We start from the raw sequence: 16314 nt of genomic DNA on the forward strand, positions 1-16314 counted from the left end.
CTCCCTCGTTACTCTTCGTTCCTGGCCTCTATAATTATATTATACGTGCGTGTACGTCGCTGTTCGTGTGTCACTTGTACTGTTATCCTTCTATAATTACTTTCTCTCTCTTATTGTTATAATTTATCTTATTGCTTTTGTCTTGCATCCTCCGCTCATTCATTATTCTCGTTTTTCATTGTAAAATGATTTTAGTCACATTGTTTGTATATCACGTATTTATTGGTATTGTTTAGTGTGTGTGTGTGTTTTATCCTCTTTATCTCCTTCATTCCTTGTCATGTTATTCCAATCAAGATAACTTCTAAGTATCTTTAATCCATCTTCCAATCCCTTCCTTCCTTCCTTCCTTCGAAGCCTCGCTTATCACTACTATTAGGAACAGACAGCTGCAGGCTGGTGTTGACGGGGAGGAACAGGTGTTGTAAGACAAGTGTCGCTTAAGAGACGGGGAGAGAGAGAGACAGACAAGTACTAGTTACTAGGCACGCAAGGACACTCAAGTACCGGTTACGGAGCACGCAATGACGGTTAAGCAGAGCCTAGTTATCGGTTATCGATTATTGATCGTAAACGGTAAAGGGCAAGTGATCGTGGGTGTGGGATTTGTTGTTACTGCTGCTGGTGACGGCGGTGCTGCTGGTGCTGGTCCGGCCAGAGGCACCTCTTGGCGGTGCTCTCGACGCCTCCGGCGGTGCGGGAGTAACGTCCGAGGGACGTCCTGTAGCAGGACGCAAAGGGACGGTGACCTCCTCCTGCATGGGACGCTGGCAGTGTTTGGGCCTCCCGGAGTACTGCAGAAGCCAGAGTAAACAGTGTACTGGGCCGCTGTCAGGAGTCTCCGCTAGGAGCCACAGATGGACTTCCACGCGAGCGAATACCCGTCCAGGCTGTGTTTCTCTTCTCACAGCCATGGGTGTGTGTGTGTGTGTGTGTGTGTGTGTGTGTGTGTGTGTGTGTGTGTGTGTGTGTGTGTATTTAGGCACAGGAACACACAAGTACAATTATCATACCTAGTGTAAATTACCCAGGATAACCCATAGAAAGTTAGACAAAGTGACTTGTTTGTGTTAGGACGCTTTGTGTGTGTTTTGTGTGTATCACCTATTTGTGGTTGCAGTGGTCGAGTCATAGCTCCTGGCCCCGCCTCTTCGTTGGTGTGTATATGTGTGTAGCATTGGGGTGAGGACATTTAATAAATCCTTCAAGTTAAACATGAAATTAAACAATTTCGTTCCTTCCCGGGTCGTCTTCAGGTCCATAACCCGTCACGACGTCTTGTTTCATCTCAGAATTGCGGGTTTCTTGCGTTCCAGCCACCGTATTGCCACAGCCATTACCTCTGTACATGGTGTTGCTGAGTATTGCGTTGCGCCTTGTGTTGAACGTGTTGTGTTCCGAACTGTAACTTCGATTTACCGATTTATACTTGCGAGTGGGTTGTGGTTGTGGTGGGGGGGGGTCGAGTCCTGGCTCCTGGTACGTGTGTGTCGCTCTCTGGCCCATCCTGTTAGTGCTTGAAGGCTTGTGACTAAGCTGTGACAGAGGTAACGTAATTGTCATGTGTGACACGTGTGACAGCTGTCACGACAGCATTTGCCTCGTTATATATCCGGGGGGGAATCTCAGCTCCTGGCCCCGCTGGGACGGCGTGCCTGAGACCTTTACACGTGGTCAAGTGTAGTAATGTTATGTTACACGTGGTCAAGTGCAGTAATGTTATGTTACACGTGGTCAAGTGTAGTAATGTTATATTACACGTGGTCGAGTGTAGTAATGTTATGTTACACGTGGTCAAGTGTAGTAATGTTATGTTACACGTGGTCAAGTGTAGTAATGTTATATTACACGTGGTCGAGTGTAGTAATGTTATATTACACGTGGTCGAGTGTAGTAATGTTATATTACACGTGGTCGAGTGTAGTAATGCTATGTTACACGTGGTCAAGTGTAGTAATGTTATACACGTAGTCGAGTGTAGTAATGTTATATTACACGTGGTCGACTGTAGTAATGTTATGTTACACGTGGTCGAGTGTAGTAATGTTATGTTACACGTGGTCAAGTGTAGTAATGTTATGTTACACGTGGTCGAGTGTAGTAATGTTATATTACACGTGGTCAAGTGTAGTAATGTTATATTACACGTGGTCGAGTGTAGTAATGTTATATTACACGTGGCCAAGTGTAGTAATGTTATGTTACACGTGGTCGAGCGTAGTAATGTTACACGTGGTCGAGTGTAGTAATGTTATGTTACACGTGGTCAAGTGTAGTAATGTTATATTACACGTGGTCGAGTGTAGTAATGTTATGTTACACGTGGTCGAGTGTAGTAATGTTATGTTACACGTGGTCGAGCGTAGTAATGTTACACGTGGTCGAGTGTAGTAATGTTATGTTACACGTGGTCAAGTGTAGTAATGTTATGTTACACGTGGTCGAGTGTAGTAATGTTATGTTACACGTGGTCGAGTGTAGTAATGTTATATTACACGTGGTCAAGTGTAGTAATGTTATATTACACGTGGCCAAGTGTAGTAATCTTATGTTACACGTGGTCAAATGTAGTAATGTTATATTACACGTGGTCGAGTGTAGTAATGTTATATTACACGTGGTCGAGTGTAGTAATGTTATATTACACGTGGTCAAGTGTAGTAATGTTATGTTACACGTGGTCGAGTGTAATGTTATGTTACACGTGGTCGAGTGTAGTAATGTTATGTTACACGTGGTCGAGTGTAGTAATGTTATGTTACACGTAGTCAAGTGTAGTAATGTTATGTTACACGTGGTCAAGTGTAGTAATGCTATGTTACACGTGGTCGAGTGTAGTAATGTTATGTTACACGTGGTCGAGTGTAGTAATGTTACACGTGGTCAAGTGGAATAATGTTATGTTACACGTGGTCAAGTGTAGTAATGTTATGTTACACGTGGTCAAGTGTAGTAATGTTACACGTGGTCAAGTGTAGTAATGTTATATTACACGTGGTCGAGTGTAGTAATGTTATGTTACACGTGGTCAAGTGTAGTAATGTTATGTTACACGTGGTCGAGTGTAGTAATGTTATGTTACACGTGGTCGAGTGTAGTAATGTTATGTTACACGTGGTCGAGTGTAGTAATGTTATGTTACACGTGGTCAAGTGTAGTAATGCTATGTTACACGTGGTCGAGTGTAGTAATGTTATGTTACACGTGATCGAGTGTAGTAATGTTACACGTGGTCAAGTGTAATAATGTTATGTTACACGTGGTCAAGTGTAGTAATGTTATGTTACACGTGGTCAAGTGTAGTAATGTTATGTTACACGTGGTCGAGTGTAGTAATGTTACACGTGGTCAAGTGTAGTAATGTTATGTTACACGTGGTCAAGTGTAGTAATGTTATGTTACACGTGGTCGAGTGTAGTAATGTTATGTTACGAGAAAATAAATAAATCGGGGGAATTAATTAGTTATTTATACAATTCACAGTTATTTGGCAACAGGTGTTTATACAGTACACAGTATGAAAGCAACAGGTGTTTATACAGTAGACAGTATGAAAGCAACAGGTGTTTATACAGTACACAGTATGAAAGCAACAGGTGTTTATACAGTACACAGTATGAAAGCAACAGGTGTTTATACAGTACACAGTATGAAAGCAACAGGTGTTTATACAGTAGACAGTATGAAAGCAACAGGTGTTTATACAGTACACAGTATGAAAGCAACAGGTGTTTATACAGTACACAGTATGAAAGCAACAGGTGTTTATACAGTACACAGTATGAAAGCAACAGGTGTTTAAAACAAGAGGTGTTTATATAGTGTACAGTGACAAAACCAGTAGCGGCTGGTTCTGAGATGTTTCCAGCCTTCAGCAGTCCAAAACTCAAGGAATATGGCTCTCTCCTTAAGACCATATTGTATTGAATCTTTCTCTTGAGGATGGACAGTGATTGCAAGCCTCACTTTCGGTCAGGCTTGGGGGGCTGGGAGTACGCAGATACTCCCAGATTGCTCTACCAGCTTTCCTATCCTCTTCCATACATCAGTACAATAAGTTAATAGAGTTAATAAGACAAATTCTAAATGATAACCTCAGTGACTCAGCAGGAATACAGGACCCTAACTATGCCAGTGCCATCACTGAATGGGAGAGACTTGTTGCTCCAGCACCAAACCCTAGTGCAGCACTGGCTTACAGTTAAGCTAGGATGGCCCCATCGCCGAGAACGTGCTTGCCAACATGCTCAGGGCTGCAACATCAGACAGGAAGATTGCCCGTCTCCAAGCTGTGGGCGCACATCACTCCAGGATCTTCCTCCAGTTCCCATATCGGCAGTGGGAACGCGCCTCGACCCTAAGACCCTCCTTATTGCAGTGGCTCTGCGTATTGCAGTGGCTCTGCGTATTGCAGTGGTTCTGCGTATTGCAGTGGTTCTGCGTATTGCAGTGGCTCTGCGACTTGCTGCCCCAGTTCACACAGAATATAAGTGTCTTTGCGGCGATGCGCAAGCCGACCAATATGGTCTACATGGTCTTAACTGTTCCAAAACCAAGGGTTGGCATGCAAGACACAATGAGGTCAACGACATCATTAAGAAAACCCTTGCTACAGCTGGATGCCCAGCCGAGAGGGAGCCCCGATCACTAGCAGCCAACAGTACCCACAACCCAGCAAACAGCCCTGATGGAATCACCATCTATCCTTGGAAGAATGGCAAGCTCTTAGCATGGGACTATACCTGTGTGTCCACACTGGCTGACACCTATATCCATCACAGTGTGGGGCGACAGGGAGGAGCTGCTAACCACAGGGAGGAGTACAAGATCAGCAAGTACAGGGACATAAGCCAACAGTATCAATTTGTCCCAGTGGGATCAGAGACCTTGGGATCATGGGGAAAACATGCCACACGTTTCTTTAAAGAACTGGGTTCCAGACTCATCGACACCACCAGGGACCCAAGGGCAGCCACTTTCATGTTCCAGCGCCTCAGCGTGGCCATCCAGAGGGGAAATGCTTCCTGCATACTTGGCTCGCGTCCGGCTCCGGAGGAGCTGGAGGAGATTCATAACCTTTGATATACTGTATCAATGTATTTGTTTGTATTTTCTATCAATGTATTCTGTCTATTAATAAAGTACATATAGGGGGTGGTAGGAGAAGAAAATATTCAAACAGCTCCGGGGAGAACCTTGAGTTTTCCCTGAGGTACGTTTATTGTCTTCTCTGAGGATGAGGAACCCTAGGAAAGTTCCCTCTATATTCTGACATTTTTTTCATGATCTGCCTTTACGTGTTTTCAGAAACATTCTCGGCAGCAGATTCATTATATATATATGTATGTATGTATGTATGTATGTGTGTGTGTGTGTGTGTGTGTGTGTGTGTGTGTGTGTGTTTGTGTTTGTTTCTGAAAACACGAAAAGGCAGATCATAGAAAAATGTCAGAATATGGAGGGAATAAACTCTGAGTGAAGGAAACGACCAGGACCAGGACGTGGACCAGGACGTGGACCAGGAGCCTGAGACAAGAGACGGAGGAAGTTGGTGTGAAGTGTTAATGTGACACTTTGGGGCAGCAAGTTTTCAAGAGGAAATTGGGTCGCTGCCTGCTGCAAGTAGGCTGTGACGAATGTTGTAGGCCTCCTCTGGTGTGGACCTTGTTGTGATGCTGTGGTGTGAGTCTTGCTGTAATACTCTGGTGTGAGTCTTGCTGTAATACTCTGGTGTGAGTCTTGCTGTAATACTCTGGTGTGAGTCTTGCTGTAATACTCTGGTGTGAGTCTTGCTGTAATACTCTGGTGTGAGTCTTGCTGTAATACTATGGGAATAATCAGGGTTTCACCTCCCCTCTTCCCAGCTTTTTCTCTCCCCTCTATACCAGCCTTTCCCTCCCCTTTGTGGCGGGGGAGAGACGCAGGTATGTGAGGGGGGGAGTGGTTCCTGGACCTGCTGGCTGGACTCTCACGATCTGTGTGTGTGTAGTCTTGAAGACTGTCTCCTGTGTTGTTATTTATTGTACCAGGTACTCACGGTGTACAGTTCCACCTGTTATAGGCTTGACTACTAGGGAAGATAGTGGTGTACTCACCTATTTGGTTGCATTCACAGATCCTGGCCCCGCCTCTTCGCTGGCCGCTATTAGATCCACTCTTCCTGCTCTATAAGCTTTATCGTGCCTCTTCTTAAAGCTGTGTGTGGATCCTGCCTCCACTACATCACTTTCCAGACTATTTCACTTCCTGAAAACTGTGACTGAAGAAATACTTCCTAACATCCCTGTGACTCAGATGAGTTTTCAGCTTCCAATTGTGACCCCTTGTTGCCGTGTCACATCTCAGAAACATCCTGTCTCTGTCTACCTTGTCCATTCCTCTCAGTATTTTATATGTCGTTATAATGTCCCCCATGTCCCTCCTGTCCTCCAGTGTCGTCAGGTTGAGTTCCCTTAACCTCTCCTCGTAGGACATACCTCTTAGCTCCGGGACTAGTCTTCTTGCAAACCTTTCCACTTTCTCTAATTTTTTAACTTGCTTGGCCAGGTGTGGTGCTATACTAGTGCTGCATACTCTAGTATGGGCCTGACGTACAAGGTGTACAATCTTGAATGACTACTCAGGTGTCAAAACGCTATTTGGTTGATGTGCGCCTCAGGAGATGTGCTCAGTATTATACTCACCCCAGGCACAGCACTCACCCCCATCCTGTTCCTCATCCTCATATGAGACATAGACAGAGATGTAAACCACAGCACTGTATCATCCTCTGCAGACGATACTAGGATCTGCATGAGAGTATCATCCGTTGAGGACACGGCAAAGCTCCATTAAGATATAAATCAAGTTTTCCAATGGGCAACGGAGAACAATATGATGTTCAATGAAGACAAATTCCAACTACTCCGTTATGGAAAACTGGAGGAAATAATAACTAGCACTGAGTATACTACAAACTCTAATCACACAATAGAGCGGAAAAGCAATGTAAAGGACCTGGGAGTGGTAATGTCCGAAGATCTCACCTTCAAGGATCACAACAATGTCACTGTTACATCTGCGAGGAAACTGATAGGATGGATAATGAGAACATTCAAGACAAGAGATGCCAGGTCAGTGATGATCTAGGCTGGAATACTGCTGTAAATTAACATCTCCGTTCAAGGCAGGTGAAATGTACAGAGAACCTTTACTGTACATATAAGTTCCATCAAACACCTTAACTACTGGGAACGCCTGGAAGCACTTGACTTATACTCACTGGAGCGCACGCGAGAGATATATATCATAATCTACACTTGGAAGATCCTGGAGGGACTGGTCCTATTTGCACACAGAAATTACTCCCTACGAAAGCAAAAGACTTGGCAGGCGATGCAACATACCCCAAGGGAAAAGGAGCGCCATTGATACACTAAGAGAAAACACAGCAAGTGTCTGGGGCCCAAGACTGTTCAACAGCCTCCCACCAGCCATTAGGGGCATTGCCAGTAGACCCCTGGCTGTCTTCAAGATGGAGCTGGACAGATACCTAAAGTCAGTGCCGGATCAGCGGGGCTTTGGTTCGAACGTTGGACTACTTGCGGCCAGCAGTAACAGCCTCGTTGATCAGGCCCTGATCCATCAGGAGGCCTGGTCTTGGACCGGGCCGCGGGGACGTTGATCCCCGGAATGCCCTCCAGGTATAGGTTTGCAGCATTTGGCCCCATATATTGTACTCCGTCTGCGATCTTCTTTGCCCTTCGCCAATCTTCATGACTTTGCACTTGGTGGGGTTGAACTCCAGGAGCCAGTTGTTGGACCTGGCCTGCAGCCCGTCCAGATCCCTTTGTAGTCCTGCCTGGTACTCGTCTGTTGAATTCTCCGCATTAACTTCACATCGTCTGTAAACAGGGACACCTCTATGTTTGTGTGTGTACTCACCTATTTGTGGTTGCAAGGGCTGAGTCACAGCTCCTGGCCCCGCCTCTTTGCTGGTCGCTACTAGGTCCACTCTCTCCCTGCTTCATAAGCTTTGTCGTATCTCTTCTTAAAGCTATGTATGGATCCTGTCTCTACTACATCACTCCAGATTGTTTCACTTCCTAACAACTCTGTGGCTGAAGAAATACTTCTTAACATCCCTGTGATTCATCTGAGTCTTCAACCTTGTGTGTGTGTGTGTGTGTGTGTGTGTGTGTGTGTGTGTGTGGCTGCAAGCCATATGGCTGCGTGAGATGTGGCAGCCAGCGGCAGGCAGGCAGTGCCAGGGGCATCATATATTGATGGAGGGTGAGGCTGGCACCAGGGATGCGGTGTAATATTCAACCTCACCCCGCTCCTGACCTCACCTCTTGACCTACCCCTTCCCTTCAGCCCCCAACCCCTTCCCTCCCATTCACCCACACTCCCCTTCCTTCCTCCAATCCACCCACATACTCCCCTCCCCCTTTCCTTCCTCCCACCTTCTGCCCCAGCTACCCTCTCCCAAAGGTGCTGCTGCCCCTAGTGACCTCTGCTGCCCATCCACCAGCTGCTCCGCTTGCCCCAACCTCCTGCCCTGCCTCGCCTGCCCTTCCCCCTCGCCTGCCCCTCCTCCCTGCCCACGTTCCTCCATACTTTATCTACACCAACAAACACACATTGCTGGGTGGAGGCAGTGTGTGGGAGGTCACATTCCTGGGAAGTGTGTGAGGCAGTATGTCAGGCATTGTGTGAGGCAGTGTGTGGGACAGAATGTAAGGTAGTGTATAGCAGTGTGAGGCAATGTGCGAGGCAGTGTGTAGGTCAGTGTGTGAGGCAGTGTTTGAGTCGGTACTCACCTAATTGTGGTTGCAGGGGTCGAGACTCAGCTCTTGGCCCCGCCTTTTCACTGACCGCTACTAGGTCCTCCCTCTCCATGCTCCATGAGTTTTATCATACCTCGTCTTAAAACTATGTATGGTTCCTGCCTCAGTGTGTGAGGCAGTGTGTAGGTCAGTGTGTGAGGCAATGTGTGAGTCAGTGTGAGGCAGTGTGTGAGGCAGTGTATGAGGCAGTGTATGAGGCAGTGTGTGAGTCAGTATGTGAGGCAATATGTGGGACAGTGTGTGAAGTGTGTGGGGCAGTGTGTGAGGTAGTGTGTGAGGCAGTGTGTGGGACAGATTGTTAGGTAAGACACATATGCAACAGTTAGGTATCTTTATTTTGAAACGTTTCGCCTACACAGTAGGCTTCTTCAGTCGAGTACAGAAAAGTTGATAGAAGCAGAAGATACTTTTAGACGATGTAATCAGTCCATCACCCTTAAAGTTTTGAGGTGGTCAGTCCCTCAGTCTGGAGAAGAGCATTGTTCCGTTGTCTGAAACAATATGAAAGTGTGTGTGGGGCAGTGTGTGTGGGACAGTGTGTGAGGTAGTGTGTGAGGCAGTGTGTGGGACAGTGTGTGAAGCAATGTGTGAGGCAGTGTGTGGGGCAGTGTGTGAGGCAATGTGTGAGGCAGTGTGTTAGGCAGTGTGTTAGGCAATGTGTGGGGCAGGGAGTCAGTGTGTGGGACAGTGTGTGTGGCAGTGTGTGGAGCAGTGTGTGGGGCAGTGTGTGGGACAGTGTGTGGGGGAGTGTGTGAAGCTGTGTGGGGCTGTGTGAGGCTGTGTGAGAGGCAGTGTGAGAGGCAGTGTGTGAAGCAGTGTGTGGGGCAGTGTGTGAAGCAGTGTGTGGGGCAGTGTGTGAAGCTGTGTGGGGCTGTGTGAGAGGCAGTGTGTGGGGCAGTGTGTGAGGCAGTGTGTGGGGTAGTGTGTGGGGCAGTGTGTGGGGCAGTGTGTGAAGCTGTGTGGGGCTGTGTGAGAGGCAGTGTGTGGGGCAGTGTGTGGGGCTGTGTTAGGCAGTGTGTGGGGCAGTGTGTGAGGCAGTGTGTGGGGCAGTGTGTGGGGCAATGTGTGAGACAGTGTATAAGGCAGAGTGTGGGTGTGGGCGAGGGTGTATAAGGCAGAGTGTGGAGCAGCGTGTGAGGCAATGTGTGAGACAGTGTATAAGGCAGTGTGTGGAGCAGCGTGTGGGGCAGTGTGTGTGGGGCAGTGTGTGTGGGGCAGTGTGTGTGGGGCAGTGTGTGTGGGGCAGTGTGTGTGGGGCAGTGTGTGTGGGGCAGTGTGTGTGGGGCAGTGTGTGTGGGGCAGTGTGTGTGGGGCAGTGTGTGGGGCAGTGTGTGGGGCAGTGTGTGGGGCAGTGTGTGTGGGGCAGTGTGTGTGGGGCAGTGTGTGTGGGGCAGTGTGTGTGGAGCAGCGTGTGAGGCAGTGTGTGTCCGTGTGTGTGGGGCAGTGTGTGTGGGCAGTGTGTGTGGGGCAGTGTGTGTGGGCAGTGTGTGTGGGGCAGTGTGTGTGGGGGTGTGTGTGGGGCAGTGTGTGTGGGGCAGTGTGTGGGGCAGTGTGTGGGGCTGTGTGTGGGGCAGTGTGTGGGGCAGTGTGTGTGGGGCAGTGTGTGTGGGGCAGTGTGTGTGGGGCAGTGTGTGAGGCAGTGTGTGTGGAGCAGCGTGTGAGGCAGGGTGTGGGGCAGTGTGTGTGGGGCAGTGTGTGTGGGGCAGTGTGTGTGGGGCAGTGTGTGGGGCAGTGTGTGAGGCAGTGTGTGTGGAGCAGCGTGTGAGGCAGTGTGTGGGGCAGTGTGTGAGGCAGTGTGTGGGGCAGTGTGTGAGGCAGTGTGTGTGGGGCAGATGCAAGGGAACTAACACAAGCATTGCTTCTGTAACCGCAATAGGCTCTCTCTCTCTCTCTCTCTCTCTCTCTCTCTCTCTCAGGGATGGGTTACGGGGGGTGGAGTCCCCCATGTATCTCTCTCAGGGATAAGTAAGTAAGTTTATTCAGGTATACACAAATACAGTTACATAGAATTATCATACATAGCAGCATATGTGTAGAGAACCTGGGATAACCCAAAAAAGTCAGACAGAGTGACTTATTTCCATTGGGGTCCTTTTACCTTATTATTATAATATAAAGGTTATAATATTTTCTTATTATTCTATAATGAAGATAACATCTTATTATCATACTAAAAAGACTATCTACTACACGAGGGTCATTAAGACTATCTACTACACGAGGGTCATTAAGACTATCTACTACACGAGGGTCATTAAGACTATCTACTACACGAGGGTCATTAAGACTATCTACTACACGAGGGTCATTAAGACTATCTACTACACGAGGGTCATTAAGACTATCTACTACACGAGGGTCATTAAGACTATCTACTACACGAGGGTCATTAAGACTATCTACTACACGAGGGTCATTAAGACTATCTACAATACGAGGGTCATTACTAGGAATAAGGTAAAATTTACACGTATGTTAGATAAAAAATAGAAAATCATTCCCCTCCCTTTCTGTAGCTACATTCATCAGACACCTTTTGGCACTCTTCTTGAACTGGTTCATGCTATGACTGGCTTTGACATGTGCGGGTAGTCTGTTCCATTCCTCTATTGCTGTACAATAAAAGGGTTACGGGGGGGGTGGGGTCCTCCATGTATCTCTCTAATAAGGCCTCCAATTTTTATACAATGACTTTAGGTAATTAAGATCACCTGCGACTCACTCGTTATAACCTCTTATTCTAATTGTGTGTGTGTGTGTGTGTGTGTGTGTGTGTGTGTGTGTGTGTGTGTGTGTGTGTGTGTGTGTGTGACGTACATGCATAGTAATGGGTGTACATGGAGACGGGTCTTTACACCAGGTGATGGTATCATCCACCAGGGTGATGGTGATATCCACCAGGGTGATGGTGGTATTATCCACCAGGGTGATGGTGGTATTATCCACCAGGGTGATGGTATCATCCACCAGTGTGATGGTATCATCCACCAGGGTGATGGTATCATCCACCAGGGTGCATCATGGTATCATCCACCAGGGTGATGGTATCATCCACCAGGGTAATGGTACCATCTGCCTATTGGATGGTACGCTTGTTATTGAAATTATAATTGTTATTTGGTGGGTGGGGAGTGGTTATTATCGTTACGGTGGCAGTTACGGCCGTTACGGTGGCAGTTACGGCCGTTATGGTGGCAGTTACAGCCATTACAGTGGCAGTTACGGCCGTTATGGTGGCAGTTACAGCCATTACGGTGGCAGTTACGGCCGTTATGGTGGCCGTTACGGCGGTTATCGTTATCGCAGTTATTGTGGTTACAGCAGAAGTCTTCATCACGTGGAGGCTCAAAAGACTGAAGTCGTCCCGGGTGTCGTCGTTATCGTCGTCTGATATCGAAGGAGAGACTCGGGTCGTTTTATCTCACAGAACGGGGGCTTGTGTGCGCGTGCGGAGTGTCTCCGTCCAGACACTCCCGGAGGCACCCGTGGCAGCCCCAGCGGCACCCCGAAGCCCCAGGGCCATGATGGAGCCCCCCACCCACAGCAAGACCTCCTCCCTGGCCTCCGTCAGGAACGGCGTGGGCAATGTCGGGGTGGTGTGGACGTACGGGTGTGGGTGTCGCTGGGTGTGGGTGAAGGCGCTGGTGAGGCTGAGGCGAGGCAGCAGGAGTAAGGGCAGCAGGGAGGCCAGGAGGCACTCCCTGCTGGACTTTATGCGCCTCCAGAGACACGCCTTCATCAACAACCTCCCCCACGTCATCTGCGCTGCTATGGTAAGTCTTATCGATGCTATTGTAAGTCTTATCGATGCTATGGTAAGTCTAAACACCGCTATGGTAAGTTAACGCTGCTATGGTAAATCTTATCGCTGTTATGGTAAGTCTTAGCGCCGCTATAGTAAGTCTTATCGAGACAATTGTAAGTTTTATCGATGCTATGGTAAGTCTTATCGATGCTATGGTAAGTCTTATCGAGACGATTGTAAGTTTTATCGATGCTATGGTAAGTCTTATCGATGCTATGGTAAGTCTTATCGAGACAATTGTAAGTTTTATCGATGCTATGGTAAGTCTTATCGATGCTATGGTAAGTCTTATCGAGACAATTGTAAGTTTTATCGATGCTATGGTAAGTCTTATCGAGACAGTTGTAAGTTTTATCGATGCTATGGTATGTCTTATCGATGCTAGGGTAAGTCTTATCGCTGTTAATGTAAGTCTTATCGCTGTTATGGTAAGTCTTAGCGCTGCTGTGGTAATTCTTAAAGCTACCTTGCGTACGTCTCGACCATGTCTCCTCTGGTCTTCCTCCTGACGTTAGAGATCTTCCAGTGGGCCTCAAGCTGGCGCTGCTGACTCCACTCTTGAGCAGCTGCAGTTCGTGTGTCAGCCTCTTAGAGTTTTTCCTGTTGAGGTCGGTGAAAGCGGCTCCACAGGTTGCCGTGTGTTTGCATATGCTGGTAAGATAGGCTAGCTGAGGTTGGCGGCGGTGATTGATCGTGGTGGCCCAGGTGCTGCCCCAGGTAAATTCCGTTAATTTTGAAAGAGGTCAGAGGTCAGGGTCGGCAGCAGTATCAAAGCCCTAACTAACACACACACACACACACATGTCATTGGAGGGTTCGATACGTGGATGGGGTAAAGAACACTCACGTAAGCTGGTTAGTACGTATAATTATAACGGAAAGTATGGGAAGCATCATCAGCCGCCCTGCCTCTCTGCTCTCTATCTTAAGACTGACCCACCAGTGCCTAGGGGGTGAACAGCGTTCAAAAACATGCTGTGGTCAGCAGCAACATGAATAACAGTCAGTGATTCACACAGACGGTTGGTAGTGAGTCATCTACTGGTAACTGGTAACTGGTACTACTGAGAGCTTGACGATGCTAACGTATGTCGTCCCGACATACAGCTAAGACAAACTAGAGACGGCAGGCGTACGGCTTGGGCCGATTCTATACAATGTCAAAGTACACAACAATTGAACATTATAACATACATAAGTAGAATATTGGAACGGAAGCTTATGTAATTGACTATAATGAAACTTACTGTAATGAAACTATAATGCATTACAAGGTATGATATAGCACAACTCATCGAATGAAACTCAACATTGGGATTACACAATAGAAGTGATAAAAAAAAATTTTGATCGATCGATCTGTATTCATGTGATCTACGGATTCTGAGGAAGAGATATATACAAAGAAAGAAGTGTTTAACAGAGCAGATTCGGTGCACCCAAATCTAGACTGTTAAATCTCAGAATTCGGAGAGAATGTGAACACAAAATAAAAATCTTGAATATTAATAAGTTGATACTGTAATTATTCATCTATACAGGTTATTTACATTTAGCCCCAACTCTGCTAGGGTGAGATTGACATATGCAGAATGGGTGTCATCTCTGGGAGGATCAAACTCTGTTGCACTGGCTAACTCATGCCATATTTGAGGCAAATCTGAATTGGTAGTAACAAATGATACTTGAGGATTTCTCAATACCTGTCGTGTACATAGGGAATAATGACATTCAGGTTGATCGTCTGAGTATCAGAGGTATCTCAGTAGTACCAGTTACCAGTAACCAGTTACAAGTAGATGACTCACTACCAACTGTCTGTGTGAATCACTGACTGTTATTCATGTTGCTGCTGACCATAGCATGTTTTTGAATGCCGCTCACCCCCTAGGCACTGGTGGGTCAGTCTTAAGAGAGAGCAGAGAGGCAGGGTGGCTGATGGTGCTTCCCATACTTTCCGTTATAATTATACACACTAACCAGCCTACGTGAGTGTTCTTTACCCCATCCACGTATCGAACCCCCCATGACAATTTGGTGGCAGCGGTGGGATGAAGGGAGCGTGACTCAACTCGCTGGCACTCACTGGCGCACAGTCTCACCACTTACAAGAAAACTCCAGGTGGCTTAACTAAGCCACAATATGCCACAGGGATGGTGAAGACCACTCTTAGCATCCAACTGGGAGCACAAAGTGATATAGGAGACAATACTTCAGAGGAACTTGCGTGGCTTACTTCTCTCTCTCAGCTGGGTTACAAAGCTGGGTTGACTGACTGGCTTAACCCACGAGAATGGCTGACTGGAAGACGTGTAACGATGCACACAGCATGAAGGAGCAGGTGGATGACAGGAGACAGGCTGGATGATAGGCGGCTGAGGCAGGCTGACTGGCGCTCACTCCCACACTCTGGCTTACTGGCTGGCTTAATTGCAATCCGGGTCAACCCCTCGGAGATTGAAGCAATTAGCACACGAACTAAGCCAGGAAGCTTGAAAAGCGGCTGCAACTTGCTTGCAGGCTGGAGTACACAGGGTGGAGGTGAGTGAAGGTAAACGGCTAGCTGGAGGTGGTGGACGGTTCACCTCTGACCTGCCGGCACCCCACAATCTTCTAACGTCTGAAATACCCATATAATTGTAACGGAAAGTATGGGAAGCACCATCAACCGCCCTGCCTCTCTGCTCTCTATCTTAAGACTGACCCACCAGTGCCTAGGGGGTGACCGGCGTTCAAAAACATGCTATGGTCAGCAGCAACGTGAATAACAGTCAGTGATTCACACAGACGGTTGGTAGTGAGTCATCTACTGGTTACTGGTACTACTGAGACACACACACACACACACACACACACACACACACACACACACACACACACACACACACACACACACACACACACACACACACACACACCGTGTATGTCAGGCCCATACTGGAGTATGCAGCACCTGTTTGGAACCCGCACTTGATAAAGCACGTCAAGAAACTAGAGAAAGTACAAAGGTTTGCCACAAGGTTAGTTCCAGAGCTAAGGGGAATGACCTATGAAGAAAGGTTAAGGGAAATCGGCCTGACGACACTGGAGGACAGGAGGGTCAGGGGAGTCATGATAACGACATATAAAATACTGCGTGGAATAGACAAGGTGGACAAAGACAGGATGTTCCAGGGAGGGGACACAGAAACAAGAGGCCACAATTGGAAGTTGAAGACACAAATGAGTCAGAGAGATATTAGGAAGTATTTCTTCAGTCATAGAGTTGTAAGGCAGTGGAATAGCCTAGAAAATGACGTAGTGGAGGCAGGAACCATACACAGTTTTAAGACGAGGTTTGATAAAGCTCATGGAGCGGGGAGAGAGAGGGCCCAGTAGCAACCGGTGAAGAGGCGGGGCCAGGAGCTAAGACTCGACCCCTGCAACCACAAATAGGTGAGTACAAATAGGTGAGTACACACACACACACACACACACACACACACACACACACACACACTGGTCTCCCTCCCTGGACTTGTGTTTCTTCTTCAGCTGTTGTTTGAGTTGTTGCTATTTTTTGTGTGTGTGTGTGTGTGTGTGCGTGTATGTGTGTGTTTTATCACGGAATGGAGGATGGAAGTTGTACCCCCAAGTTAGTCTGGCATTACTGGGAAACTGCGCCAGATAACTTTCTGACA

The 16314-nt window shown here is 47.4% G+C and overlaps 1 protein-coding gene across 1 annotated transcript in view; it reads left to right on the forward strand.

The window, feature by feature from the left end:
- The first annotated feature begins 12016 nt into the window (after positions 1–12016).
- Positions 12017–16314, forward strand: part of LOC128701571 (cGMP-dependent 3',5'-cyclic phosphodiesterase) — a 106821-nt gene continuing 102523 nt past the window's right edge. Inside the window, exon 1 of the mRNA XM_070091712.1 lies at positions 12017–12601. Within this exon, the coding sequence (XP_069947813.1) occupies positions 12017–12601 (585 nt within the window). The remainder of the gene's footprint in view (positions 12602–16314) is intronic.

The sequence above is a fragment of the Cherax quadricarinatus genome, chromosome 37 (genome assembly GCF_038502225.1).
Source record: "Cherax quadricarinatus isolate ZL_2023a chromosome 37, ASM3850222v1, whole genome shotgun sequence".
In the NCBI taxonomy this organism is placed as follows: Eukaryota; Metazoa; Arthropoda; class Malacostraca; order Decapoda; family Parastacidae; genus Cherax; species Cherax quadricarinatus.